Source organism: Argentina anserina, chromosome 3 (genome assembly GCF_933775445.1).
Source record: "Argentina anserina chromosome 3, drPotAnse1.1, whole genome shotgun sequence".
Taxonomy (NCBI): domain Eukaryota; kingdom Viridiplantae; phylum Streptophyta; class Magnoliopsida; order Rosales; family Rosaceae; genus Argentina; species Argentina anserina.
The window spans coordinates 428,438-456,184 of NC_065874.1; the positions used below are offsets into that span (position 1 = coordinate 428,438).

Here is a 27,747-nt window from a genome sequence, read left to right on the forward strand (position 1 = left end):
CTTAAACGGGTGTAGACGCATTTATCTTATTATTATTCAATCAAACAAGAGTTCTCTTTTGTTTTCGGGTGGATTCCACAGTTTATCTTTAGAGTTCTTCGCTTGAGAAACCAATGCTCCATTTTTTTTGATAGGATTGATAAGGTTAACCAAAGGTGAATTTCCCTTGAAATGTTCCTCGTCAATTTTGAATTTATGAGATTGACCAATGGCGAAATCCCTTGATATGTTTCTCGTCAATTTTTTATAGATACTCTACGACCAACGTTGTTGAGGTTGGCGGGGTGAACTAATCCCATGGACCAAATGATGTGGGAAGCGTGGACACAATAGTAGGGGCTCCGACAAGCGTTGAAAGTCATGTGACATAGGCTAGAATCCACTAATCATTACAGCAAAGCCATAAGAAATAATAGAGAAACTTCTCTAAAATAAGGTTTTTATTGATATGAAAGATGATCCTACTACATAGAATGATGATGCTTATATAGACATCAAAACCTAAACAAAATAAAAAACCTAATTGAATACAAATCCTAAGAATTCAAATTAAAAAGAAACAAACAGACCTAAATATAAGAATCCTAAAACAATAATAATACTACTCTAAATAAAATCAAAACTCAAATCAAATAAATATAATGACATATTCTAGATATATTCTAGCATCAAATCTCGTCCTACATCATACTCCTCCACTTGAAAAGAACTCGACCTTGAGTTCATCTTGATTGTAGCTTGATCATAGGAATAAAACTTGATCTATCAAATCAACGAAGAACCCTAAAGATAAATTATGTAATCCACAAAAAAAATAAGAAAATACTCTTGATGATTGAATAATAATAATAAGATAGATGTGTTTATACTTGTTTAAAGATGTTTAAATACTGATAAAACAAACTCTATGCCAACTAACAATCAAGCATAAAAGCCAAGGAATAAAACAAAACAAATTCAAAATATAAATTTTAGAAATATATAAAAATGTTGTTTTGAAACCCTAAACGAACTCGGAAGTCCGAAAAAGCCCAAATGTCATGGCAAAGCAACGAGTTTGACTCATGTTCTAAGAAATGTATAATAATAATCAATTGAACTCCAAATGTTAAATATGTAACTCACCAAACTACAATTTTATTTACAATTCTGTCATTAATCACTATATTTGCAATAAACTTGATTTTGTTTTGTTGCGATCAATCATCTCTTCAATCTCTTCTGCCGCGCCGTACGCTCTGCATCATTATCCATATCCATAATCAGAAAAATATTACAGGTTTCCTAAACCCAAAAAAAAAAAAGGTTCAAAGTTGTTGTTTGGTCCACCCAATCTCTTAGGTTTTATATTAAGCTGTCTCTCGTCTCATTCAAAACTTAAAAACCCTTCCCTCCTTGAATCTTGGTCTTCGTCGAAGCTACTACTTACCCCCACGATTTCGCCACCATTTTCTCATCTCCCCCTTTCTAATTTTCCTTTCTTGTCTCAATTTCGGATCACCACACGACCCATTCTCTGTGCTTCCAAATCTTCCTAAACCTTCTTTCTTTCTTTTTTTGTGTGTCAAACTTTCCTTTGTTTGACCCTAAAGTCTCCTCGTTTCTTGCTTACACTAATTTCCCCCTGTGATTTTGGGTCTCTCTGTTTTGGTTGTTCTGGATTCTCACAACTCCCAAGTCGGTTTTTGGCGTCTTCCTTTTGCTTTCTTCCCATTCTGTGTACTTATTTGGTCATTGGGTTTAGATTCTCTGTGAACCTCTGAACTTTAGGCAGTTGAAGCTGTATGCTTGGTGGGTTCATCGAGTTTTGAAAACATGGGTGATGATGGAAAAGACGAGAAAACAGAGGGCGATGAAGTTTCTGAGACGAACAAGGGTGAGCCAAGTGCAGGACGGATGGTTAGACCACCCAGTGACGGCTCCTTGTGTGTGACAGAGGATGAGTATGATGATGACGACGACGACGATGATGAAGTGGCGAAGAAAATCGCTTTGGGCCCTCAGTGCACTCTCAAAGAACACATCCAGAAAGATGCGGTTTGTATTTGCTTCTCTTTTAATCTCTTTACTGTTAAGGTTGAAGTTTTGTCTTAAATGTATGGTAATTGTTCGAGGTTTTAGGATGATGAGAGCTTAAGGAGGTGGAAGGAACAGCTTCTTGGGGCTGTTGATGTCAATGCTGTTGGAGGTAATCATTTTAATCACCCAAAATCGTGTTCTCGTCGTTTTATTAATGCAAAATGAAGCAGAAAGATGTTTGAATCTTGAATTATTCCGTTTGGTTTACTACTTAGGTTGCAGATTTGTTACTTTTACATTGATTCTTTGGATCAAGATGATATACATTGCGAGTTTTGGCATGAATTCTTGTGAGATCAGATGTCAAACTTGTTACATGCTCTAAATGATTTTTTAAAGTTTTCCATCTTTTTTTGTGTGATACTATTCATGAATTTATCGAGTTAAAACCCAATAAACATGAGATATCAATTCACCATATACTCACCCCAGTGTCGAATCTTTGGAATTAGGGAGGTATTCTCGACATTTGGTGCAATAGATGTTTTAATGTTATCTAGCTGCCTGAATGTTTTGCTTATATGCTGCTGCATTCAGCTAGAACAGATGCAAGTTATATGTTTTCTGATGGAAGAAGTTTTGTGTGCTTGTGTTTCCGCAGAATCTCTAGAACCAGAGGTTAAGATCCTGAGCCTTGCAATTAAGTCGTCTGATAGATCTGATATAATTCTTCCTATTCCAGAGGATGGAAAACCCAAGGGCTTGTGGTTCACTTTGAAAGAAGGTAGCAAATACAGCCTTGAGTTCACGTTTCAAGTCAGCAATAACATTGTTTCAGGTCTCAAATACACCAACACCGTCTGGAAAACTGCTATGAAGGGTAATGCTTCTTTCTTTCTCTGACATGTTTTGTAGTTAAAAAGTGAATAGGAATTGTATCAAATGCTAGAATTAGATAAATTTTTGCTTCTCATGGATCTGTTGCAGTTGATAGCACAAAAGAGATGCTGGGAACGTTTAGTCCACAACCAGAGCCTTATACACATGTTTTGCCCGAGGACACAACCCCATCTGGCATGTTTGCTAGAGGAAGTTATTCAGCCAGAAGCAAGGTAATCTTTCTTACCAGGTGATTTGCATTCTTATGCCAATTGACAAACTGACAACTAGGGACATGAACAATAAAATTGGCAGAATTTATATGCATAATATGATTATAAATCATATCTTGTATTTGGGATAAACCTTTAAGATTGTAGGCATCAGCTTAAACATGTACCTCACTCACTCTCTCACATACATATCTTGTATTGGGGAGAACCTACCTCTCATCAGTATTGACTACCTTAGTACCTTTAGGTGAGAAACTGCAATAATTCCTGGTATCGAAACGGAAAGGCTTAGCGTCTGAGGAATGTACCAACCATTTTTGTTGTTTCATCAGTTTGATGCTATAACTATCACTTGGGCTACTGCGTCTTAGGTACATAATGATTGTACACCATGCATGATCAAATAGAATGTTTCTAGGCCCATTTGCATCCCCACCTCTATACTTTGAATTCAAATTTGTGCTCCAACCGGCGTATTCACATCAGATCAGCAGTTTTTCTTCATAACTGCTTCAAGCTTTTGGTTTGATGCTATTGATTTATTTTGCTCTTTTCTTTTTCTCTATGTTCCAGTTTCTTGATGATGACAACACATGCTACTTGGAGATCAATTACAGCTTCGATATTAAGAAAGACTGGGCAGCAGCAGCGTAAACAGCTCCATTGGTAGTGCATTGTTCAGTAGAAGAATCATGTCAAATTCTTCTTTAATTTCAATCCCATCTGGGGCTGGGGATTGACTTAAACAACGATAAGAGGATGATATGTAGTTTGAAAATGAGGGAGAGGCATTTGGTCAATAAATTTGAGCTCTGCTTGTTTGATAGATCAGAACAAACTTTTTCTCTGTGATGGACAGTCCAAGTTGCTTGCCATATTTTCTCTGTTGATTGAAGCTTTAACGAATTGCCGTGAGTATTTTCAATATTAGTATACAGAATATCAAGTCGAAAGCAGACAAGCAGTACAATTATAGTTGTTTATCCTTTCTGTTGTTCTCCTTAACTTGTGCACTTTGTTCAAATTTTCTGGGTTAGTAGTTGCCCATTAGAGTGACCGTCAAGGTTTTGAATTGTGTATGAATCCCAAGCATAACAACAAGAAGGTCCATTGTGGTCAATTCAGTTTTGAAGGTGCCATAAGTTCAAAACCGTATAAACTTCATTTTTATGTTGTACTTCTTACCATAAACTCACCAATCACAGAACACATAGTCAGTTATAACTCACCACTTTAAGAAGTGTTGAAACTAGAAAGTGGAAAAATCTTGGTAAGAAAAAAACATGCGATTTTGGACAATGTATCCACTGATTCGCATCATAAGAATTATATATATAGCTTTTCAGGTAAGGAGGCCCTTGTCTTAGCTTAAGGTACGGATTTTCATTTTTGACCAACTTTTCGATCGAGTTTTCACATTTCCACCGTCTAATATCTAGGCTATAACTCATAGATCATCTCCACAAAATTTCACCCGATTCCATCACCGTTAAGGTACTCATAACGTAGATTTTCTACTCAAAATATGAACGGTTCAGGTTCGACAAATTCAATCCGTCCATTGGTTTTGATTAGTTTGATACCTTAATAATCATGAAATCGGCTGAAATTTTGTGGAGATGATCTATACATTATAAACTAGATATTGGACGGTGTAGATGTAAAAACTCAATCAAAAAGTTGATAAAAAAATGAAAATCCTCTGCACCTGAAAAGCTCCGTATATCTATATATATATATTTATACAAATTATATGTTGTTCCCAGCGTAATAACATGAGCGTTGCATCCATGGTTTTAGTATGTAAAAAAAAATACATAATATCATATATCACTTTGTTATACTGCAAGCTTAAACGCATTTCCAGTGAATTAGACATCTCGCGTAGAGAAGGGAGGAGAGTGAATGAAGTGACTCGACGAAAACTAAATTGGGCCTGGACAATTTTAGGCGGTTAGTTCTGGAAAGGTCTAATCTATCTCACTCTCGCATCTCTTATGTTTTCGCTAAACAATGTTCCCATAGAAGAAGGATCCACACTGCTTCAGGTACACTCGCTCGCTCCCGTTTTCTCTAATCGAATTTCTCATCTCTAAATTAACCTTGATTTGTATGTCCTACGCCATCAGCCTGTTCTTCCCTGATTCCGTTCTCGATTTGTTTCGCTTTCCCGCGTTTTCTTTGGTAACCAAACGCGGCCTTATGCTTCTCTCCTGCTCTTAAAATCTTAATGGCATCGGTTTGGGGTTTTTCAATCTCTTGCATCGTCGTTTCCGTGCTTAATGTGTTATAACTTCTCAGCGTGTTTCCATTGATTGCTGCGTTATGTGCTTTCTAGGGTTTTGGAGATTAAACTGTTGAATTTGGACTTGTTACTGTTTGAATAGCTCATTGAGCTCAGTTTCTGTGGCTTTAGGCGGTTAGATTTGAACTGAGGTATAGAGAATGAGTTCCAAGAGAGAATATGAAGAGATTGAAGGGGAAGCGAACTTGTTGGAGTCAAAGAGGCAGAAAGTGAGTGAGCAAGTGTCGCCGGACTCTTCGCCGCCTGCCTCTCTTCTTCCTGGTTTTAATTACGGTGACGAGGATGATGAGGAGAGAAGGGCAATGGTTAATGGAGAAGGTGATGGCAAGTTGGTACAGCCTGGACTGAATGGGGTTGAAGAAGAAGAGGAGGAGGATGACGGGGATCAAGGACTTCAAGGACACAGGAGCCGCGACATTGAGGTTAGGAGGGATTGCCCGTATCTTGATGCGGTAAATCGCCAGGTATATACTCGCTGCCTAACTTTTACAATGGTGTATCTGAGCTTGTTCTGATATGTTATATTGGTAGTGATTTCTTGGTTTTGCTTTGTGCAGGTTCTGGATTTTGATTTTGAGAAGTTCTGCTCGCTTTCCCTATCGAATTTGAATGTATATGCATGCTTGGTTTGCGGGAAGTATTACCAAGGAAGAGGAAGGAAGTCTCACGCATATACTCATAGCCTTGAAGCTGGACACCACGTGTTTATCAATCTTCGAACAGAGAAGGTTTACTGCCTTCCTGATGGATATGAAATTAGCGACCCATCATTGGATGATATCCGACATGTTCTGAACCCAAGGTTTGCTTATTTTGGTTCATTTTATATACTTCCCACCTTCTCTTTCCCTTGCATCTTGTCTTTTCTTTCACTTTATCTTTTATCTCAGGGAAGTGTGTGCAAACCTGCATCTTAAGTCGATAAGCTTGAATACTGATGCTTATTTTCATGTGAGTGCACTGAAAAGATGCTCAATAGGCTGTAGATTTCTCTTTTGATAGATTGACTTGCAATTGATATCAAACAACTGATTGATATTCCTTTTCTTTTATGTTATTGGTAGTAAGAGCTAGACAGTTACTATTGTTCTATTATCATCTGCTGCACGTTTTGTTGTCCTTACTTTGGTTATCCTTTTTTGGTGTGGACTGTGGATGGTAAACACTCACTTTTTAAATCTCATTTACAGGTTTACTGAGGAACAGGTTGAGCAGATCGACAGAAACAAGCAGTGGTCGAGGGCACTTGATGGTTCTGATTATCTTCCTGGAATGGTATTTCCCCCCCCCCTACTTGCAGAAGTACCAACTTAGGTGTCTGTTGCTATTTTTGGTTATTTTATATATGTTTGATATTAAGTATCAGTTTCTAACTAGAGACTTTGTACTATAGTATGTTAGTTGTTTCATTTGTATTTATTGTCAAATGAGCAATTGAATGTGCTGACTCTATGAGAAGATGAGCCAGTAATTAGGATTACGATAAAAGTTACCTTACAGTACTCGTAGGAAATGCAAGGCCGTAAGGGAGTAAGTATTTATCTCACTAGTCAGAATAATTTCAGACTCTTGCTATATATTCTAGCTTATTAGGTGCAGTAGTCTTACATAATGTCTCCTGGTCATAGAGATGATGATTTTGAGGTTATTCTGAGTCCAGGTTAGTATGGGTTCATTTTGTGACTGGATACTACAATGAATGTTCTTCAATTATTCATTGCAGCTTACATGTACAAGGTTTCAGTATTGTTTTTCTAATTAGTTTGTCCTCTGCTTTTGTATTATTTTACGTACAGGTGGGGCTAAATAACATTAAGGAAACCGATTTTGTGAATGTCACCATTCAGTCCTTAATGAGAGTCACACCTCTAAGAAATTTCTTTCTTATCCCAAAGAACTATCAACATTGCAAGTCTCCGCTTGTTCATCGGTTTGGGGAGCTTACAAGAAAGATATGGCATGCACGGAATTTTAAGGGACAGGTCTGACCTTGTTAGATTCATTCATGTCTCTGGTTATTATTGTTAATCATGGAAATCACTTTAAAAAAAATAATCTTAAATGTCTACAGGTGAGCCCGCATGAGTTCCTGCAAGCAGTTATGAAAGCCAGTAAGAAAAAGTTTCGAATAGGAGCACAGTCTGACCCTGTTGAGTTCATGTCATGGATGCTCAATACACTTCACAAAGATCTAAAAACTAAGAAGAATACCAGCATCATTTATGACTGCTTTCAGGTTTTCTTTTTGCCTTTTATCTATTGCATTGTTGTCTCTGAAATTTTAACCTGCAGTATTTAATAAAACTATGTTCATTATATCGTGTACTGATAGGGGGAACTAGAGGTTGTCGAGGAAAGTCAGGAGAATAAAGATGGTGGAACTGAAAACAACGGCCTTGTCACAAGAACTTGCAGAATGACATTCTTAATGCTTGGATTGGATTTACCCCCGCCACCTCTTTTTAAAGATGTGATGGAGAAAAACATCATACCACAGGTAAGTGTATCCTTATCGTATGCTTTATGTGCTAATGGTAATTGACTTTCATATCTATGATAAAGATAAAATAAAAAAGCTACTTTGTAGACCAACATGTCTTTCTAAAATTTCCATTTATGATTTAACTTTTCTTCCGCTTGGGATCTGAGGAGGAATTAAGTTAACATGATTGTAAGTTGCCTTCAAATATACTTTCTTTTACTCCTGGACTAGGTACCTGTACAAAAATAATTGTTTCTGATCAAATTCCCTTATTATACATCATGTGTGTTGGCTATTATGTATAATTATGAAGGCTTGAAACTTGATTTATCTGAAGTAAAATAGGTTATTCTTTTTGTTTACTTTTTACATGGATAAAGCTATATAGAGGATTTTAATTTTGCTTTCTGCTCCTCTTCAGTCACATACACACTTAAGGTAAAACTGCCACAAAAAGAAAACATCAAAATCAGGTCATTAACTTATTCTGGATATCAATCTGAATCTTGAATTGGTGCAATAATTTGCCCATCAAAGGGGTTCATATGAGTTATGTTTTCAAATTGTTTTGACATGCATTTTACTGTGTATTCAGGTTCCACTGTTTAACATTTTGAAGAAATTTGATGGTGAGACTGTCACTGAAGTCGTCAGGCCTCGCCTAGCAAGGAAGAGGTTCCGTGTCACCAGATTGCCGCGGTATCTTATTCTGCACATGCAAAGATTCACAAAGAACAACTTTTTTGTGGAGAAGAATCCTACTCTAGGTGAGTTCATACGTTTCTGGGAAGCACTGTACTTGAATATTTTATTTGGTATTCTCATGTCACATGGATCTTCATTTGTCATTTTTTTGCAGTCAACTTTCCTGTGAAGAATCTGGAATTGAGAGATTACATCCCTTTGCCTACCCCGAACGAGAATGAGAGATTGCGTTCAAAGTATGATTTGATTGGCAACATTGTTCATGATGGTAAACCTGGTGAAGGGTCATATAGAGTGTTTGTACAACGCAAGTCTGAAGAACTTTGGTAAATTTATCATCTCTATTTGCATTCATTTTAAGAAATACAACTATATGAATCTAGTCTGACATACTGCAATGTTTTCAGGTATGAGATGCAAGATCTTCATGTCTCTGAAACACTTCCTCAGATGGTTGCCCTTTCCGAGGCATACATGCAGATATACGAGCAACAGCAACAGTAAAATAGGAGAGACGGAAGAAAGGGAATCCTGTTCATGTTAAGTTCAAGTAATATCCATTAGTGTTTTATTCAGCCGTATAATCCTGACATGTTCTAAACACATTGGAAAAAACATTACTTATATAGCTTTTATCTGCCAGCAGACATCGTCTCTGAGAGCTGATGAGTTTTGAGGGCAACACTTTTGTGCACTGTCTTTACTCTAATGCAATACAAAGTACTTTTGTAGTAATATTGTTGGTTTAAAAATGATATGATAATTACGCAATTCTTGCATGTTACGAGTCCATCAGGCAGCTGGGTGCTGGTTATCGCGATTGTTAGTGGTGTTGTAACAGTGTTGTGATATACTGTGCTCGCTAGTTTAGAGCAATATGCTCTGAGAAATTGTGTTTGGTCATTTCTGACCCACCCCTGCAAACAAGTGGCTGCAGAATTAGCGGATTCAAAGTTGGAAGGCGATGGTTTGGAAAATAAAGAAAGTGAAGTGTCAATAAGTGGTGGTCAAGAGCTTATTGTCACGACCCGTTTTCGGGAGTGTCAATCGTGGGCGTCGCTGGTTATAAGAACATCAAGCACATGTGGAATTTACTCCAGGATTAAAAGTGTGGGTGATATATGGCTGCTTCTTTTAAGGGGTTCACGCAGGCCGACCTGGTTTAGTTTGGGGAGCTTGTCGTTAGCCGGAGATTTAACGTCGAAGAAATAAGTTGGCAATCCTACACACAAGTTGGGGTTTGGAGCCGATCCCCTTATGATCCCAAGGTAGGGCGAAACCAGTGCATTGTCCCGTTGGGCCCGTTGGATAAAACTGGCTCCATAAGAATGGAGCGCCGCATGGACTAAGTGTGTCAGCCGAATGGCTAGGTCCCTGACATTATGGTGATGGATTTGAAAGAGTAAGCAAATGCAAAACCGGGGTGAAGACTTCCACGTATGAGAATTCAGAGGGTGAACATCTTGTGTTCAGATGATTGGCCAAGAATTTCCTTTACTTGGGCGTAAATTTGCTTCCATTTTGTCGGTTGGTCTCCGCTGATATTTTCGTTGTTTTTGGTCAAGAGTACTGTTTCATAGCTCAAATTTTGTTCTTAATTGACACCGGGAAGACCTGCCTTACCCTGCCGGCCTCTTATTAATAGCCAATTGTTCCAGGCTCATCTTCAGCTTCACAACTCCAAAAAATTTCTCCCATTTGAAGCTATCTTCTGCTTTCTCTAATGAGTCTAATCTACCAGTCTTGATCTGTAACCATATTTGGATCCATAATCTGGAGGCGAAGCAAGACAGATATCTAGTAGTTCACCTGGGAGAAAATGACGATGGAGCAAAGTGAGATGGGAAGCTTCATCAAGGTATGGCTCTCAGTTCTCTTATCTCTCTGCTACTGCTATACACTACCTAAGTTTGTGCCGAAAGGAACTCCAAGACTCCTGTGCATACTCCCAATCGTGAGCCTCTTTCTAAACCTTCCTCTTCACTTGTCCTCGGTACATCTTGGGGGAACGACTGGTTTCTTCATTGCTTGGCTTGCCAACTTCAAGCTCTTGCTTCTCGCCTTCGGTAAAGGCCCTCTGTCTTTCGACCCTTCAATCTCACTTACCCGTTTCATCGCCGTCGCTTGCTTGCCGATCAACATCCAACCAAACCCTTCTCAGAAATACCAAAATGGCCACAGCAAAGAAAAACCAGAAGAAAAGCCACAGAAGGGACAAAAATCCCCCATAAATTACGCAACCAAGGGTCTACTATTGGGTTTGTTGCTCCAAGCATATAACTATAGCGAGCATATCCATCCAAAGCTCCTATGGGTCATGTACTGCTTCCACATATATTTCTTTTTAGAAATCATCCTGGTTATAGTCGCAGCTATGGCTCGAGCTGCCACCGGACTCGAGCTCGAGCCACAGTTCGACGAGCCTTACCTCGCCTCTTCACTCCAAGACTTTTGGGGCCGGAGGTGGAACATCATGGTCACCAGCATTCTCCGCCCCTCGGTGTACCAGCCCGTCCTCACGGTGGCAACACGTCTAGTTGGGCGCAAGTGGGCCCCACTGCCGGCTGTCTTTGGGACTTTTGTTGTGTCGGCGATCATGCATGAGCTCATATTCTACTATCTTGGGCGCATGAGTCCCACATGGGACGTTACGTGGTTCTTTCTTCTCCATGGGGTGTGTTTGGTGGTCGAGATCGCTATCAAGAAGGCAGTTGCTTTACGAAGGTTCCAGTTGCCTAGGGCTATATCGGGACCGTTGACTGTGGCGTTTGTGACGGCCACCGTGTTCTGGCTCTTCTTGCCTGCGCTGCTCCGGTGTAAGGCGGATGTGAGGGCGTTTGCAGAGTACGCCGCCGTCGGCACATTTGTGAAGAATGGAAGTCGTGCTTTCATGTCTAACATGATGAACTCCGCTACATAGCAGATTAATTGTATTGACATTGTTGTGGAAACTAGCTAGGTGCATTGCAGATTGTGTGCATGCGAGAGTTTTTAACTACCTGGCTCGCCTACACGTATCCTCTTCTTAATCTAATCATGTTGGAAGTAGGGTGGTGGTATGACTGTGCTTATTGAAGTGTGGCTTTATCTGAAGGATACAAGGTTGTTGCGGTATTCTACTGTCCTTATGTTCAGCGGATCAAGGAGTGTTGCTCTGTGCATTCCAACCCTATTATTCGCTGTTTATACCTTACCAAGAGTTGTGGTATTCTACATGTATGCATTACTTTACTTGTATAATTTGTTGTAGTTGATAGAGTTTATCTCTTTTGTCAGTTGATAGAGTTTAGTCTAGTCTTTGTATAACTTGTTTCCTAATGGAGTCTTTCCAATAAAGATCATTTTGTTGAGGACTAGTTAAGAACTAAAGAGATTCACCCACTTTTCGATCTTATATTTAGATCTCGACCGTTTAGTTTGTAGATATATATGAGTAGATTATCCTAGTAAATTTTTGTTTAAAGTGAAAATCGTTAAGACATTCATAAATGTTATTTACTCATTATGAACTTAAACAGTTCATCTCTCCACAATCGCTCCACTTTTCTCGAAGCACCCATTCTGAAACCTAGGGTTTCTAGATTTCGTGAGGCATGGCAGTGGCTTCATACCCGACTGCTCAAGGATGTCTCGGTGTCGGCTACTGCAGGCAATCAATCACAAGCGAAGGCACAGTGGTGTCAGCGATCGGTGCCTGAGTTTGATTTGTTTTTTGGAATGATCCACTCGGGGTTTGTGGCTTAGAGGACGCTGAATCTCGATTTTTATGGCTGATAGTGTGTGCGGAGACAACATCTAGTCCTTGGTCGGCGCACGGCAAAAAATTCCGTCCACGGCTTGCTTTGTTTTCCAGCGGGTGGGTGGACGTCTTTTGGCAGGTGTAGGCCGATTTGGTTTCTGCGTAAGCGACAGCAATGGCATGGCCTTCTGGCTGAGTAAGCCACTTGAATGATGAAGCGGTGGCAATCCCTACAGTGGTCGGCAGTTGGTTATGGTTGTAGTCAAGAACGAGGGAGGCTGGTTTGCGGGCTTTTGTGTTCTGGGTTGCATCTGTGGCTTGGTGGGCTGGGCCATGTACATCAGCTTCCCTCTTCTTTTTTGTTTGTAAACAATCGTTCATAAACTCGTCACCCATTCGACTGCGCAAACGTGTCTTCACAATATTCATAACAGAAAATACTTTTTCCACACGTGAGGTCGCTACTCGTAAAATCAAAGTCAATGTCAAAAGCAAGTACACCAGTGGATATATCACGTCTTTCTTAGTTTGAATCATCTTTTGTGCAAGATCAGTTATTCCCGTCAATTTAGAAAATACGATGTTGGACCGCACGTCTACTATGTAATTTTCAAGTTGATCATGAAATGCCTTTAGATCATGTGCTGAAAAATCTTGAGGATAGTATTGGGCGAGCTTTATCAATTTTTCTTTGTCAAAAGCTGAAAATAGATTGATTAGGTTCAAACATGACATACAAAGAAGCAACTCAGTATTCTTCTCATTGAAATGATCATTTAACTCCCGAAGCTAATTGTCTATGATATAATAAAATAATTCAACACGATAATGATGCAGTTGTGATTGTCTGAACATTACGCTTTGATTTCCCTTAAGCTGCTAAACATTCATCCATGTTAACAACTTGAATAGAATGCTTGTCACAAAATATAGAAGTTTGTATGAGTAATGCATCCCAAGGGCTCTCCCTCATTGCTTGCAGACGTTCCTTGCACGTAGTAACCAAGTTCATAGCATTCACAATATATTGATCTTTCTTTTGCAATGCTTTTGACAAATCATTTGTGATTCCCAACACTTTTTTCATGAAGTGTAGACAAACGATGAACTCATATGATCGCATATAATCCAATAAAACCCTTACTTCTAACTTTTGTTCAGAGCTCGTTACATCTTCTCTAACAACCTTGAGTACAACTACCACAAATTTGAACATTCTAGTCAAGCTGATTAAAGTATCATAGTGTGAGCTCCATCGTGTGTCAATAGTTTGCTTCAAACTAATTTCTTGATTCAAGTCTTGTCCACTTGAAATCTCATTGTTTTCAAGTGCTTATAATTTGTTATCACCATGTTTCTCTCGAAGAATATCATATCTTTTAGCTGATGCTCCAACCACATTAGAAACCAAAGTGAAGAAATCTGAAACCAGAGTGTGATTTTTGGCCACTACTACCAAAGTTAATTGTAACTGATGAGCAAAACAATGCACCTAAAAAGCATTATTGTTTTCTTCCAAAATAAGTGTTTTTAAACCATTTCGCTCACCTCGCATATTACTTGCTTCATCATATCCTTGACCTCGTATCCTTGGTACTCAATCTAGTTCTACATAAAAAATCATCAATAGATGCCTTCAATGTGACAACATTGGTATTTGTAACATGCTCAACACCCACAAAACGCTCAATCACTTTTCCAGCATCCACATAGCGTAATACAATGGCCATTTGTTCCTTGCAGGACATATCTCGAGATTTATCAATTGGAATAGCAAATAAGAAATCACCAAGTTCATGAGCAATTCTATTAACAATTTCAATTGAAATAACACTTACAATATCCTTATGAATATCATGTGATGTTAACTTCTAATTTTCAGGAGCATTCTTCAATGTTACCTTTTGTATATCTTCATTGTAATTGCATAATCATTCTAGAATTTCAGGAAAATTTCCTTGATTATTTGAACTTTCATATTCATCATGCCCACAAAATGGAAGTCCTTGCTTCAAAAGAATTCTAACAACACCAATTGATGCACTTAAGCGAGTTTGATAGTCGAGTCAGTCTTGACTTGTTCGATTTGACAATATGGTTTCAATATGTTGCTCTTGATTTTGTAACGCGTCACAATTTCTCTAAGCCTTGTTGTGGGCGCTATTCAGTCCCCCTACATGATTAGCTATAATGTTCTTCTTTCCCTAGTTCCTAAATCCAGTAGTGACAAAAGTTTCTTCACCTCGTTTAAAAAAATAACAAGGTAGACAATATGTTGCATCGTCTTTTATACTGTATTAGCCAAGAAAATTGTTTAAACCACTCTTTTAACAAAATTTCGATTCTTTTGCCCCATTCACATGGTAGAAAGCGCGTGAGCTTCAGGTTGACAAGCACCCTTTAGTAGATAATATCTACGTATTTCATCTTGAACATAGGGATGATATGTTGAAATTAACGGACGATTTTCCAGGATCAGAATGATATTTTTCACTAGCAACTTCGAAACAAGGCATATTTGAATTGTTTGTACCGGACGGCTCCCCCTCAACAACGTTTTTCTTTTGTTTTCTCTGGACGGGTTGTGACTCCACTACGGTATCTGTATGTGCCTATGTGGTGGTTCAACCAGTTCCCCCTCAACATCATGGTTTGTTTTCTCAATGTAATTATAAAACCTCAACATATCTGATAATTTGAATGACTGAACACTTAAAGCAATAATGTTAGAGAAAATATGTGTACATATAATGATCATAAAACTTGCATAGTCTCATCTGGATCGGACACAATCACACAAAATAGAAAACTATTAGGAATTCTTTTAGTAATAGGAAATAAATGAATTTTCTATGATTATAGGACCAAATGTCCCCATTAATATCACAAAACTATTAAAATAAAGGAAATGTGAGTAGAGGCACGTGAAGTGCAAATTTTTTGCTGGGTTGTCTCATCCAAATGTAAATATTAGTAGAATATTATCACTATATATCAAGATATTGCTATAATAATACATACATTATATATAAGTAATTTTGTATGACCCAAAAACTTACTGGTGCACAGTAACCGGTAGGCTCTTGTGTGCCTCCCTCTTGATGAGACGTATGGGTGATGACTCCATCTCTCTTTTATATAGCTTAAAGTTACAATATTTTCGTCCAAAAAAAAAGTTACAATCTTATTTTTAACCAAGAAGAAATTCATAAAAACTTTTATATCTTTGTGTTCAGTTTTTTCACGGATCATGTTCTGTCCAATTCTTCAAATGACTCAATTTGAGTGTGTGCGCGTTCTCTCGTCTCTTGAGTCAATAGGTCTGTAGTTCTATACGATTTGTGACAATGACGTTTCAATTGAAGTGTGTTACTCTTCCCTAATTAACGAGATTGACATACCTTTTTTTTTAAGAGAGGGAACGAGATTGACAGACATATGATATTTGACAAAATGATAATGTATTTTATGGCCAATCTAATGCCCCTGTGATATCTTCCAACATGTCACACCAGGTAAAGTCACATTTCTATTCAAATCCAATAATTTTGGGGTTTGTCTCATTTGTGTGATCTCATAGGAAATTAGGAATACATACTCTCCCCACATACAACTAGAATCGACTATTAGAGTATCTTTAACATACTCTCTGTTATAATTTTTAAGTTATTTTAATAAGTACGTTTAGTTTTTTACGAAAATTAGTGATAGCATCCGACTCTATTATAATTTTACTTTAACTTTAAACTATCTCATTCGACAAACTTGTTTAGGGAGATAACTCAAAATTAAAATATTTGAATTTAAAATATTCTTCCTATGAAATTATATATAATTTATAGATAAATTTATATACTTTTTAGGCACATAATGAATATTTTGAATTCAAATAAAATTAAAATATAGTAAAACTGATGTAGACGTATTTCTAAATTAACTAATCAAAATAATTTTCAAACTATTTTGGTTGAAATTTAATTAAAATATAAATAGCATTGTTAAAATGTCCTCGAAAACATCAGAGTATGTTTTCTCCTTCAACTGCTTGCCGCTAATATTGTCCTAGACGCAGCAATATTGTCAGGTGTTTACAAATCTTGATGGTGATCGAATTTGAACTGCCTGGCTTTAGCTAATTTATATGCCTTAAAATGTCTGATGCATGAGATTCCAAAGTTCCATTACTAAAAGACTCAAAACTAATACGCTTATACGCGCACATGGATTCCATCACCCGTATATTTATTTCGAAGAACATATTCTCCGTAGGTTCCGGGGAAAGCAAATGGCCCTAGCTTTGCGACAGAATATATATATTCCTGCATATTTGCATGTCTGCCCTTGTCTCACATGCGCATGCTTCTATGCGCTAGCTCTCACATGGAATCCTGGACTTTCTGGTTAGCAAAACAATTGCCTGGTAATCGAATACTGACCTTAATATATACTTCTATGAACCATCTACGTAGTAGTATATGTACGTACGTCGTATTAGTTTAGTAGAACTCCCTTTCCTTTTGCTCATGATCATATCATTCATATGACAGTATTGTAAATACAATGCTGCTTAATTGGTAGTGACACTATTAATCGATATGACCTGATTGACAAAATGACAAGTCTTCTCAACTACTTAATCAATCCAGAGATACGTTCGTGGTCCTATTGAATAATTATAATTTGACCAGCAGCCTTGGCTGGCTGGACCGGCTCGTCGATTATTACCAGGTTAAGTCATGAAGAATTGAATCTCTGCAATGCATCTAACCTTCGAGAATTTGGGTGAAAAGGCAGATGAATAACAAATAAACAACCACTTGAATTCTAACAAACCCCATTGAATCATTAATTTACCTTAGAATATTGATGTCTATCCGGTGCTATATTTACATTGCTTCCATGAAATAAAGTTAATTTCTTCTAAATTTCTTTCGTGCATCCCACTTCCCACCCTAGAGATCGATCGATTATCTGAAGTCTTCTTCTGCTTTAATGTCTGAATGAAATAACTTGTATTTTGTAACAATGTTCAGTTCTACCGGGCGGAGTTCTAATTGCTTCCGTATCTGTTGGCATAATCTAGAGACAGAACAGTCACAGGTTTCTTTCACTTGCGTGAACGTCTGGTAAAGCAAGTAATTAACAAATGATAGAAGTTCCGTATTCGATCAAAATTGAGTAGTGACTACCGAGAGAAGTCTAGATTGAAATAACTCGTATTATGAATAATAATGTTCACTTGTTCAGTCCTACTGGCCGGAGTTCTTGTTGCTTCCATACCTATTGGCATATTCTACAGAACAGTCGCAATTTTCTTTCACTTGCATGAACGTGAACGTCTAGCTAGCAAAGCAAGTAACAAATGGTAAAAGTTACGAATCAAAATTGAGTACCTAGTGAAGTCTAAAACATAATCATATAAGTCATAACGGCCAAAGCCAGCCATCAAGATCGAACACCACCGTATATATTAATCAAGAATATATCTGTAGTGCTAAAGTGTTTATATAATTACACGGCTCGTGACTTTGTACAAATAATTCATTTCTAGCAATTTAATAACACTCCGTCAGTTTGGTTAGTCATGTTCTTTAGACCAAGACTCCAAGGGTCATACGAGACAACTACAAAAGAAGAAAAATAATAAACAAAAACAGAAGCATCGATCATAGGCATATAAATGAGCAGCAGCTGCCTAGCCGCTAATTCACCTCAAAATCTATATCTGAGAATCTCTCACCAAAAACAATGGAAGGAGAAATCCCCAACTTCCTTATGGTATGGACCTTAGTCGTCGCATCCCTAACCTACTGCCGTACCATTGGAAACCTAACATCTCCGGGAAAGACCAGACTTCTCTTCGTACTTCCGGTAGTTTTCTTCTTCTTCTACCTCCCTCTTCACCTCACCACCATCTTCCTCGGCGGCCCCTCCTCCTTCTTTCTCTGTTGGCTCGCAAACTTCAAGCTCCTCCTCTTCGCTTTCGGCAAAGGCCCCTTATCGTCTGACCCGCGCCTCGCTCATTTCATCCCCTTGGCTTGTCTCCCCATCAAGTTCCGAACAGACTCCGAAAAGGTCGAGAAACAAAAGAAGGGGCAGAAGTCCACTCTCAACTACGCCACAAAGGCTCTTATATTCGCCACTTCGGTTCAAGTGTTCCACAACAAGGAGTCCATCCACCCAAAGATCGTTATGTTTCTCTATGCCATTTACCTGTACACCGGTTTAGAGCTCGTCCTGGCTTTGGTGGCCGCCGGCGCTCGAGTCTTTTTAGGTGTCGACTTCGAGCCACAGTTCGACGAGCCCTACCTCGCCACCTCCCTACAAGACTTTTGGGGGAGGAGGTGGAACATCATGGTCAACAGGATCCTTCACCCCACCATATACGAGCCCGTCCGGAACATTTCATGCTCTTTGATCGGGAAAGAGTGGGCCCCTCTTCCGGCAGTGCTCGCGTCCTTTCTGGTATCTGCAGTGATGCATGAGTTTGTATTCTATTACATTGGTCGGACCAAGCCGACGTGGGAGCTCACGTGCTTCTTTCTCCTCCATGGTGTGTGTTTGTGTATTGAGATTACTGTAAAGAAGGCGTTTAGGGGGAGTAAGTGGCGGTTGCCGACAGCCGTGTCGGGGCCGCTGGCAATGACGTTCGTGGTGGTTACCGGGTTGTGGCTGTTTTTGCCGTCGCTGATGGGGCGGTGCCAGGCGGACGCCATGGCTTATAGGGAGTACATTGCCTTCGTTGAGTTCATGAAGCATGTTGGTGACTTTTTCAAATTTAACTCCCTCCTAAGCATAGTTAGTAGATAGATCAAATTTACATTTTACATTAGTGTTGTTGATAGTTAGTTAACTGAGGAATTGTCTCAATAAAAGAACTTTTTTATCTTCTCTTTGGTTGCCCTACACGATCTAAAGATACTATATGTGCATCAACATCACCATATTTCAGACCAGGTTCTTCCTAGCTACTGTTGTTTGTATCATTGAATAGAAGACCAAAGACAGCTATATACCATACTTGTCCTTTGGCTGTCCTTTTTTTAGAGGGATTTTTTTATTACAAATGGGAACTAACAGGCAAAAAAAAAACATAGAGACTAAATATTAAAGTAGGTTCATGTGCGACTACATAGCTAAGGTATCAACAATCATGTTACACTTTCTAAAAATATGAGAGTTAAACACCACAATTTGAAATCCTATAATACAATTCGGACCTATAAGCTTGAATATAATTTTTGTAAAAGAGTTGCATTGAGCCCGCTTTAATATCCAAAGAGGTTAAAAGACGGTGAATAAAAAGAAATCCTAAATCTGACAAAGAGTCATATTAATGACATAATGCACGCCGACGTACATTGCCAATCCAATTATAATGATATTGCTCATCCGGAGAAAAACTGAATCCGACTAGTTTTTCAGGATCACTTCCTGCGTTAACATGATTATTTCTACCGTAATTTAGCACATTTGAAGCAAGGAATTTTGATGCTAGTCCAACCTCTCTTTTTGACCCACCACAAATAATTCATAAATCATCATTACATGAACGATGTTGTGCATCCAGTTCAATAATTCAAACTTTTCTAGCACACAACATGTTGTACTCTATAATGAAACTGTGAAACAATCCCAACTTGACCTTTACTCTAAAAGTGCGAAGCATGGGAGTGGAATTTCAACTATTTAATTTTTTTATATATTTCGAATCATTATAGTGGGCTAGTTGGGCTTTTAATTAAAGTGTGCACCGAATGATCATGGTGACGGCCCAATGTTTTTAATTTTATTTTATTTTCACTCGAAACAATACTTGGGAGGAGAAGTTGCTGCTCTTCTTTCATATCTAGACAACCAAATCGATCGAGGTACCCTCCTTACTTTCTCTCTTGGATTTCTACCTCTCCTTTCCATTTTGTTAATCATTGAAGATGACCCAGTTACAATCTTTGCTCACTCAGCCCTGTTTGGATTCCCTGTTGTTCTGATCTTTACGATTGATGAAAATTGCAGATCAGCTTCTACTTGTTTTGGATTGAATTGCCTGAAGAATCTGTCAAAGTCGTAATGGGTTTCGGGGTGACTACTCTAATCTTTGCAATGGTGGGCATAATTGCTTCGCTCATGGTCAGAATCTGCTGCAGCAGAGGCGCTTCTGCTAATTTGTACGTCTCACCTTTTGCTCTGTTCAACTATTTTCCTTTCTTTATTGATTCATTGTCACAGGGCTTTATCATGTCAACCCAAAGATCTTAGCTTTCTAGCTTTGTTTATTGATTTTGTTAAGATAAGTGTGTTTCAGTGTTGGTTAGGATAAATTAGTGTATTAGAGTTTTGTTTATTCATAGTCTGTATGCTGGTTATGTAAGCGCAAGAAATTTTGATGCTGGTTGTTTAAAACTTGGACAATAATTCTATAATCTATAGCGAATTCACAGAGTAATCTTGAGTGCATTTACTCTAGGCATCTCATGGATTTTGAGTGGTTCTATTGTGTAACTTAGGAAACTTAAACAAGGTAGTCGAACATCCTACATCCTCTGATAAATGTGCTCTGATGGCTGTAGTTAGGGTTTATGACTTTTTATACAATTGACATTGTCATTGTACTACGAGACTTCTGGTGCTGGATGGTTGTCAGGATTTCGGTTTAGTCTTTATTGTCATCTTCTATACATCTAGAAGTTCGATGAGGGCATCTCAACAACACATTGAGGAGATCCGCTTGAGTTTATCCGTGGATGATTGTTACTTGTTACATTTTGTATATTATATACCTCGGATCCTGAACATCTGTAGATTATGTTGTTTTGATTGGATGAGTAATGGGACTTGTTTCTTCTATTTCCTTGCCAACTCCACATCTATAACTAATGCTTATAATTCAAATTTTCTTTTACTGATTGAGGGTGTAAAAGTTTTTGACTTTACTGCTGTTGGTGGCTTCTTCCATATGCCTGGCAGCTGATGTAATGTTGTTCTTCTGCAGGCTCCACCTTACATTAGTTATCACTGCAGTCGTGTGTTGCTGGATGATGTATGTATTTCTGTCAGAAATTTAATCCTCTCTCTTTTTCCAAATTTGGGTTGAAAAATTTGTTGGCTTGCATTTCAGTCCTAGTAAGTTTTACTAACTTTCTCACTACAAACTTTTTAGGTGGGCAATTGTATACGTCGCGCAAATGAAACCTCTTATTGTTCCAATCCTAAGTGAAGGAGAATAAGGTGAATACGCAACGATGCTCTTGCAGATCAGGTCACTCGTCATTCTTTCAGACTTTCCATTTGGGATGTCTATGTATAATTTGGAAGATAGTTGGATTCTAAGTGGCTTAGTGCTGTTGTTTGATGCATTTATTTCATCCTTGGAACAAGTTGACAGAGCATTCTGTGTACCTCACTCATTATGAATGAAATAAAGAATCAAATTCTTCTGTATGTAATCAGGCATCTCTATTTTGTCTCAAGTGTCAGTTTCTTTGTCAAATGATACACACATTTTGGTACAATACTGTGTCATGTGTCGATTTCTCTAAACTCTAGCGACCAACCCTGAATTACTTCGTGTTGGCCTTAGTTGAGCAGAAGTCGCCGATAAAATGGTGCATTCTAGAGGAGCAGACATAGAAGAACGCGATGAGATTGAAACTTTGTGCAATTCAAGACATGGCATTCAATGCACTAAATGAGGTGGTTCATAGAGGCTGAAAGGAATCCTATAGCAGCGAAAATTGGATCGCACCTTTGTGTGTTCCATTGGACAAGAATATATATAAGCAAGCTAAGACTACATTTCTTCAAGGACTTGTTACAGAAGAACTTCATGGAGAAGAAGAGACGTTGTGCTCTTGTCGTTCTTCCGCTGATGCTGCTTCTTATGTGGCAGACTGCGCTCGGAGAAGTCCTGGCTAATCCGGCCAGCGGCTGTGGATGTCAAAGCTGTCCGGCCAACGGCGGTGAATGTAGGACTTGTATCGTCAATCAGATGAAGTTCGGCTGCCCAACGTGCGTGCCAATTCTCCGATGCATGGCTCGATGCTTGTGGGGAGGCAGCTCAAGAATGAACTGCACAAAAAAGTGTGACTGTGGTGGCGGCACCCCAAAACCATCTGATTGCAAGAAGTGCATGGCTCGCTGCAAGTGTAGCTGCATGTCATTCTAGATGAGCTCCAAAGTTTTGTTTCACAGTTTCACTCTTAGATCATGAAGTCGAAAATCTTTGTATGTTTGGCTGGTGAAATCTAATATCTATTTGCATGTTAATAATGCTGTTGAAAATCAGAAAAAAGCCTTATGAAGCAGGTTTTATTGACCAAAAATGAAACATGATAGATATAGCTATAACCCTATAAGCGTATACACGGCGGCGAAGCAGTGGCAGCTCAGCCACAAGATCACGGCTGACTTAGAAACCTCTGCAAGCAACGAAATCCCAAATGCTCAGCACAAAACCTCTCCATTTCCTCACCTCCTCTCTCCCTACACACCTCCTCCACCATCTCCGCCACCACGTCGTTCCAGTAGTCCCTCCCAAACCCACCGCTGCTGCTCCCCCAGAACCCGTCCACGTCCACCTGAACAATCGCGTCCACAATCTCCTGCAGCCCCACGATCCTACGGCTCACCTTCCTCCTCGCCTCCCTCACAGTGGGGTCCACCCCGGGGACCGAGTCCAGCTTCAGTAGCAGCTTCATCAGCGCCTCGTTCACTTTCAGCTTCTCCCGCTCGCTGCTCCTCACGGCGTCGACGGTGTCCTGGCTTTGTATCAGGCGCCGGAACTCATCGGCCTCGGAATGGACCGCCGCGATCGTCTTGTAGAGGTTGCGGATCAGGTGGCTCCGGTAGGCTGACTGGATTTTGACGGCGGCGGTGGACTGCGGGACATGCAGGGTGATCGGAATCGGGGTTCCAGAGGACTGAACGGGGACTTGGGTGCTGGATGAGGGAGGGGCAGGTTGGTCATTGCGTAGAGCGTAGACGACTGTGGAAGAGGAGGAGGAGGAGAAGCTGAGTCTGCGACGATGAGTGGGTTTCATAATGGCTGTGGTGTGTTATTGTGATTGTGATGTGTGTGGGTTTGGAATTGAAAAGATTTTCAAGTAAAAAAAACAGACTGGGGAAACTGTAAGAGGATTCTTGAAAGTTCTTGGCGGGTAATAGTGCGTGTCCGTTAAAATAGGGGACCCACTTGGAAAAGCTATAGCTCTGTTCACAACAAATTTGAGTGTGTCGGTCATGGTCTCAATGGAAATCATTACGAAGATATTAAGATTCCATTATGAAATCACTACGAAAGCATAAGCAGTCATCAAAGGTTTGAGTAGAGCTACAGAACAATGGGGAAGGGAATTACATGATGCAGTGAAGTAAATAGTACAGTTTTTAGGCAACATAACAACCACTGAATGAGGAGAAGCTCCAAGGAAGTTTGTATCTTGCTGTTGCGGAATATGTAGTTTAAAATGGATTGAGATGAAGACGGTGCTCAAGGAGGTGGAACAATCTTCCCGGAGCATGTTCCGAACCCGACATTGTAGCCATTACCCTGCAATGATAACAATAGTTGGATCTTTATAACTAGTACTAACACGATATTATGCAAAGACGCTTGCATCATGCTACAAAAATATGTTAAAAGAGAATATGTTAGATTGTAAAGTCAAGAACCTTGCTAAAACCAGTAATGATGACTTCATCTCCATCTTCAAGGAATTTACGAGTAACACCATTTAATGACAACTGCTTTTGCCCATTCCATGTCAACTCTAGCAAGCATCCATACGATTCTGGCTCCTGTTGGGAGATACATGAACTTTACTTAAGCATCAAACTCATTCGTGAAATTCATAGTGTAAGAAATCGAACTGAAATCATACAGGTCCACTGATGGTCCCAGTTCCTAGTAGATCTCCAGGCCTTAAGTTACAACCATTGATAGTGTGGTGTGCTAGCTGCTGAGTCAATGTCCAATACCTGTAGATAAGTTGCTGGTATTAACATATATTTACATACAAACAAGGTCTGGATAGCTTATCCTCAGCGGAATATTTGGCATTCTAGTCTAAGTGTTATTAGAACCCTTAAAAGGTAACCCTCAAGAATGTTACTCTAGACGAGATGAACCAACTAAGAGTCTAAGACTAAATAGTGTTGAGGATATAAACAGGGAAGAAATCCTTACAAATGATTGAAGTTACTCTTTGTGACCACAGATGAGTCTTTCTCTCCAGCTGGTTTTATTTGAACCTACTAGTTTAAAGGTAGTTTGGTCACCATCTCAACAATATTATAGCATAGAAAACTTACAATATGAGGATCAAGAAAAAACACAAGCCGGAAGGAATAGAAAATAATCGATTAACATGCTCTACAACAAGCAGGGAGGGTACCTCCAATGTTATGTCATAATTTTTGGAGACCTTTTCAGCTAGATAGGGCAATGGATGGGGGTCCTGCACTTCCAAACATCATATAAGAACCATGAAAGACAGCATCAATGCATAGTAACAACACACGACCAAAGTTAGGGTGCTAAGAACCAAAACAAATAGATATGAGAAACACCTGTTTGGGAGCATCACAAGCAAATGGTTCCAGAGCTTCAAGCGTCACTATCCAAGGGGATACTGTAGTGCCTGATATACACAAATTTACATATAAAAGTAAGCCCTGCAATCTTTTGGACTGAGCATAGTTCTGCTGCGAGACTGTATCTTTATCAATGGAAATTAAGAATGGAACGTGATAGTTTTGGGTGCTTACCAAAACTTTTTCCAAGGAAAGGCCCAAGGGGTACATATTCCCATGCCTGGATATCCCTAGCTGTGAAAACCACATTCTTATCAAATACAACAAATTGTAAAACATGAAGGACAAGAACCAAAAGAAATGTGAAGTGAGCATACCACTCCAGTCATTCATTAAGACAAGCCCAAAAATGTGATCTGCTGCCTTATTCACATCCACTGGTTTTCCTAATTCATTTCCAGGACCCACTACAGCAGCCTTTGAGATTATGATAAATCAATGATGAGAATACTTCAAATTATGAGTTCTACACCATTAAGGAGTAATGCAATACACAAGGCTAACCATTTCAAGCTCAAAATCTAGTTTCAATGAGGGCCCAAAATATGGTGGAGAATTCCCACTAGGAGCTCCTTGACCTCTGTGATAAAAGACATCAAAATGTAAGATACAAGACATAAATACTAAAAGAAGTATCATAAGTGTAATCATATATCATGTCTAGAATGAAGTCTAGCCTAATCATGGTTCAACTACATGATCTTTCAGGAAAAGCATAGGCACAAAACTCATAAATAACTTAACCAATTCATCAAAAATGAACTATTACCAGTTTACCGCCTAGACAGCAATCTTCAACACCCTACATACTCAAATAACAATAGAGACAGATGAAAGAATCATCTCACCTGGGTCGAGTAATGTCTGTCCCTGAGATAACAACCGATGAAGCTCGTCCATGATATGCAATTGGTAGGTGGAACCTAACACCAAATAAAACCTCTTCAATCAATAAACAATTAAACTAACAGTAATAAGTATTTTTGCTGACTCTCACATCCCACACACACCAGTTTGGTGGAATTGCATTCTGAGGACCACGAAACATGGTCCCGCAGTTCTTCGCGTGATGCATCGATGAAAAGAAGTCCGTATAGTCCCCAATCGCCATAGGAACCAGCATTTCGACCTTGCTCTACACATTCATCAACACACCAAAAAAATAATCAACTATAATCCAACACTCCGAAATGCATAAATTGCATAAACACATAGTAATTCACAGGATTACAAATTCCTCATACCATTGGAATCAATGATTTCTGCCTCAAACCTTCGTCATCACGCATTGCTGGCTCATTAGCTGCATCATTAATCAACCAAATCAAACTTAATCAAACTCAATGATCAACTTAGTGAGGTCAAAGTAAAGCCAAAAGATTAAATCCCACATGAAAGTAGCTTCTGAAGTGTAGCACGTGCTTCCTTCCAAGCAGGTCGTCCCAAGGCCAAGAACTTGTTCAGATTAGGCTGAGAATCGAAAACAGAGCAATCAAATTACTGGATCATTCATCTCTGATCAGCTAATAATCATGATTACTGAACCAACGCACCTGATGAAAGCAATCGGAGTTGCATAGGATCGGACCGTTGAAGAGACCGGCGGCGGAGATAGCTGACAAGTCCACCACGTAATCTCCGATAGCGACGCCTGGCCGAGCCGGTGACGCAGGTTCGGGCTTGAACACTCCGAACGGGAGGTTTTGAATTGGAAAGTGGGAGCTCGGGTCGACTTCGATGAAGGAAGTGAGAGCCATGGCGGAGACGACGTTGTTTTGGAAGTTGAAAAAAGCTTCGAGGGATAAACGAAGCAGTGAGAGAAGAGAAGAGGAGAGGGAAGAAGAAGAAGAAGAAGAAGAAGAAGAAGAAGAGTGAGAGTGAGGTGTTGAATTTACGGAGGGCAAAAGACCCGTGAGGGGTTTGGTATCGTTTTTTCTTTATTTTGGGAGTTTGTTGGGGATGAAAAAGTAATTTTCAGAGTTGGTACCGGTGATTTGGTATGGTAGTTGGACGTACGTGATCATCGGTCCCCGGTTTTATGAGTCATGAGGTTGATACGGGCAACGGCCACCAATCTTTCAAAGTGATGCTCTTTGAGACAAGGTTGCTCTAGAGTCTAGACTTCATGATGTCAACAAAATAGTTCATTTTCATGAATTGTCAACATAATTTGTTAACATTAAGACAGATGCATTGTAATTTCAGTAACTTTACAACTTTACCTGAAAATTGAAAGTGGAAACATCATGTCCAGTAAGAAGAATGTTCGCAATGATATGATTCGTAGAATTCATATCATAATATAGCAATATACTGGTTAGAAGGTTATTAAGTTGAAAGTTCAATGGCCAAGTAAATGATTCAGCACTACATTGTAATACAATGTGTAACTTTTGACTTTTGGATTTACATCCAATGTTAGTTAAACATGGAATCCATGGTCAGCTAATGACCGTGTGAATGAGATTGTTCTAATAATTTACTATAATTTTATAAATGAAATAGCAGTTTTGTGATGGTTTTAATATGTAATCACAAAGTTCTCCCACTGCCAGCTATTGCATACTCTAAAGATTACAAACCATCATAATATTCCAATTAATAAAAATCTTTCGTAATAAATATTTTGTCTTATTATAAACGGTTTACCAAAAAAAGAATGTGGGAGTGAAGAAAAAAAACTGCATCGGGCAACAATAACATAAAAATCTTTCAACCTCCTAAAATAAGATAATATGGATGATATGAGAATAGTAACATAAAAGCCAGAGTAAAAGAAATGTTTCTTCCTACA

At 39.0% G+C, this 27,747-nt stretch overlaps 8 protein-coding genes across 12 annotated transcripts; 6 read left to right on the forward strand and 2 right to left on the reverse strand.

The window, feature by feature from the left end:
* Positions 1-1,400: 1,400 nt before the first annotated feature.
* LOC126787066 (rho GDP-dissociation inhibitor 1) lies at positions 1,401-3,922 on the forward strand. The gene is made up of 5 exons (XM_050513001.1): positions 1,401-2,037; positions 2,122-2,188; positions 2,681-2,899; positions 3,007-3,131; positions 3,705-3,922. Exons 1-5 carry the CDS (start codon positions 1,816-1,818, stop codon positions 3,783-3,785), a joined length of 714 nt encoding a protein of 237 aa, XP_050368958.1. The 5' UTR covers positions 1,401-1,815; the 3' UTR covers positions 3,786-3,922.
* A 1,115-nt stretch (positions 3,923-5,037) lies between these two features.
* Positions 5,038-9,305, forward strand: LOC126786232 (uncharacterized). Of its 5 annotated transcripts, none has more exons than XM_050511995.1 (10): positions 5,038-5,179; positions 5,548-5,900; positions 5,994-6,238; positions 6,627-6,711; positions 7,233-7,418; positions 7,508-7,672; positions 7,769-7,933; positions 8,514-8,685; positions 8,778-8,949; positions 9,031-9,305. In XM_050511995.1, exons 2-10 carry the CDS (start codon positions 5,577-5,579, stop codon positions 9,125-9,127), a joined length of 1,611 nt encoding a protein of 536 aa, XP_050367952.1. In that variant the 5' UTR covers positions 5,038-5,179; positions 5,548-5,576; the 3' UTR covers positions 9,128-9,305. The 5 variants fall into 5 exon arrangements, with proteins under 5 accessions (XP_050367952.1, XP_050367950.1, XP_050367949.1 ...); XM_050511993.1 differs by having other exon boundaries at positions 5,120-5,179; positions 5,470-5,900; XM_050511992.1 differs by lacking the exon at positions 5,038-5,179 and having other exon boundaries at positions 5,365-5,900.
* Positions 9,306-10,265: 960 nt separating this feature from the next.
* Positions 10,266-11,973, forward strand: LOC126788066 (acyl-CoA--sterol O-acyltransferase 1-like). Its single transcript, XM_050514024.1, has one exon. The coding sequence runs from the start codon at positions 10,443-10,445 to the stop codon at positions 11,541-11,543; it is 1,101 nt and encodes a 366-aa protein (XP_050369981.1). The 5' UTR covers positions 10,266-10,442; the 3' UTR covers positions 11,544-11,973.
* A 6,079-nt stretch (positions 11,974-18,052) lies between these two features.
* LOC126788437 (acyl-CoA--sterol O-acyltransferase 1-like) lies at positions 18,053-19,266 on the forward strand. The gene has a single exon (XM_050514430.1). It carries the CDS (start codon positions 18,111-18,113, stop codon positions 19,170-19,172), a length of 1,062 nt encoding a protein of 353 aa, XP_050370387.1. The 5' UTR covers positions 18,053-18,110; the 3' UTR covers positions 19,173-19,266.
* Positions 19,267-20,116: 850 nt separating this feature from the next.
* Positions 20,117-21,808, forward strand: LOC126786417 (V-type proton ATPase subunit e1-like). The gene is made up of 4 exons (XM_050512238.1): positions 20,117-20,233; positions 20,379-20,530; positions 21,355-21,402; positions 21,523-21,808. The coding sequence occupies exons 2-4, from the start codon at positions 20,433-20,435 to the stop codon at positions 21,587-21,589; spliced, it is 213 nt and encodes a 70-aa protein (XP_050368195.1). The 5' UTR covers positions 20,117-20,233; positions 20,379-20,432; the 3' UTR covers positions 21,590-21,808.
* Positions 21,809-21,947: 139 nt separating this feature from the next.
* On the forward strand, positions 21,948-22,542 carry LOC126786415 (uncharacterized). Its single transcript, XM_050512237.1, has one exon. The coding sequence runs from the start codon at positions 22,051-22,053 to the stop codon at positions 22,525-22,527; it is 477 nt and encodes a 158-aa protein (XP_050368194.1). The 5' UTR covers positions 21,948-22,050; the 3' UTR covers positions 22,528-22,542.
* Positions 22,543-22,587: 45 nt separating this feature from the next.
* On the reverse strand, positions 22,588-23,536 carry LOC126786414 (BAG family molecular chaperone regulator 5, mitochondrial). Its single transcript, XM_050512236.1, has one exon. The coding sequence runs from the start codon at positions 23,399-23,401 to the stop codon at positions 22,760-22,762; it is 642 nt and encodes a 213-aa protein (XP_050368193.1). The 5' UTR covers positions 23,402-23,536; the 3' UTR covers positions 22,588-22,759.
* An 83-nt stretch (positions 23,537-23,619) lies between these two features.
* LOC126786413 (fumarylacetoacetase) lies at positions 23,620-26,798 on the reverse strand. The gene is made up of 14 exons (XM_050512235.1): positions 26,507-26,798; positions 26,345-26,423; positions 26,198-26,256; positions 25,964-26,088; positions 25,802-25,876; positions 25,458-25,533; positions 25,271-25,370; positions 25,128-25,187; positions 24,930-25,000; positions 24,755-24,817; positions 24,547-24,611; positions 24,242-24,338; positions 24,033-24,158; positions 23,620-23,910 (listed from the first exon to the last, which is right to left on the reverse strand). Exons 1-14 carry the CDS (start codon positions 26,708-26,710, stop codon positions 23,851-23,853), a joined length of 1,260 nt encoding a protein of 419 aa, XP_050368192.1. The 5' UTR covers positions 26,711-26,798; the 3' UTR covers positions 23,620-23,850.
* Positions 26,799-27,747: the final 949 nt, after the last annotated feature.

Coding starts and splice junctions, on each gene's coding strand:
- LOC126787066 (XM_050513001.1), top strand. CDS start 1,816: ATGGGTGATGATGGAAAAGACGAGAAAACAGAGGGCGATGAAGTTTCT. Junction 2,900..3,006: donor CTGGAAAACTGCTATGAAGG/GTAATGCTTCTT, acceptor GATCTGTTGCAG/TTGATAGCACAAAAGAGATG. Junction 3,132..3,704: donor GTTATTCAGCCAGAAGCAAG/GTAATCTTTCTT, acceptor TCTATGTTCCAG/TTTCTTGATGATGACAACAC.
- LOC126786232 (XM_050511995.1), top strand. CDS start 5,577: ATGAGTTCCAAGAGAGAATATGAAGAGATTGAAGGGGAAGCGAACTTG. Junction 7,673..7,768: donor TCATTTATGACTGCTTTCAG/GTTTTCTTTTTG, acceptor GTGTACTGATAG/GGGGAACTAGAGGTTGTCGA. Junction 7,934..8,513: donor AGAAAAACATCATACCACAG/GTAAGTGTATCC, acceptor CTGTGTATTCAG/GTTCCACTGTTTAACATTTT.
- LOC126788066 (XM_050514024.1), top strand. CDS start 10,443: ATGACGATGGAGCAAAGTGAGATGGGAAGCTTCATCAAGGTATGGCTC.
- LOC126788437 (XM_050514430.1), top strand. CDS start 18,111: ATGGAAGGAGAAATCCCCAACTTCCTTATGGTATGGACCTTAGTCGTC.
- LOC126786417 (XM_050512238.1), top strand. CDS start 20,433: ATGGGTTTCGGGGTGACTACTCTAATCTTTGCAATGGTGGGCATAATT. Junction 20,531..21,354: donor AGAGGCGCTTCTGCTAATTT/GTACGTCTCACC, acceptor GTTCTTCTGCAG/GCTCCACCTTACATTAGTTA. Junction 21,403..21,522: donor GTCGTGTGTTGCTGGATGAT/GTATGTATTTCT, acceptor CAAACTTTTTAG/GTGGGCAATTGTATACGTCG.
- LOC126786415 (XM_050512237.1), top strand. CDS start 22,051: ATGAGGTGGTTCATAGAGGCTGAAAGGAATCCTATAGCAGCGAAAATT.
- LOC126786414 (XM_050512236.1), bottom strand. CDS start 23,401: ATGAAACCCACTCATCGTCGCAGACTCAGCTTCTCCTCCTCCTCCTCT.
- LOC126786413 (XM_050512235.1), bottom strand. CDS start 26,710: ATGGCTCTCACTTCCTTCATCGAAGTCGACCCGAGCTCCCACTTTCCA. Junction 26,424..26,506: donor ACTCCGATTGCTTTCATCAG/GTGCGTTGGTTC, acceptor TTCGATTCTCAG/CCTAATCTGAACAAGTTCTT. Junction 24,159..24,241: donor CTGGGACCATCAGTGGACCT/GTATGATTTCAG, acceptor ATCTCCCAACAG/GAGCCAGAATCGTATGGATG.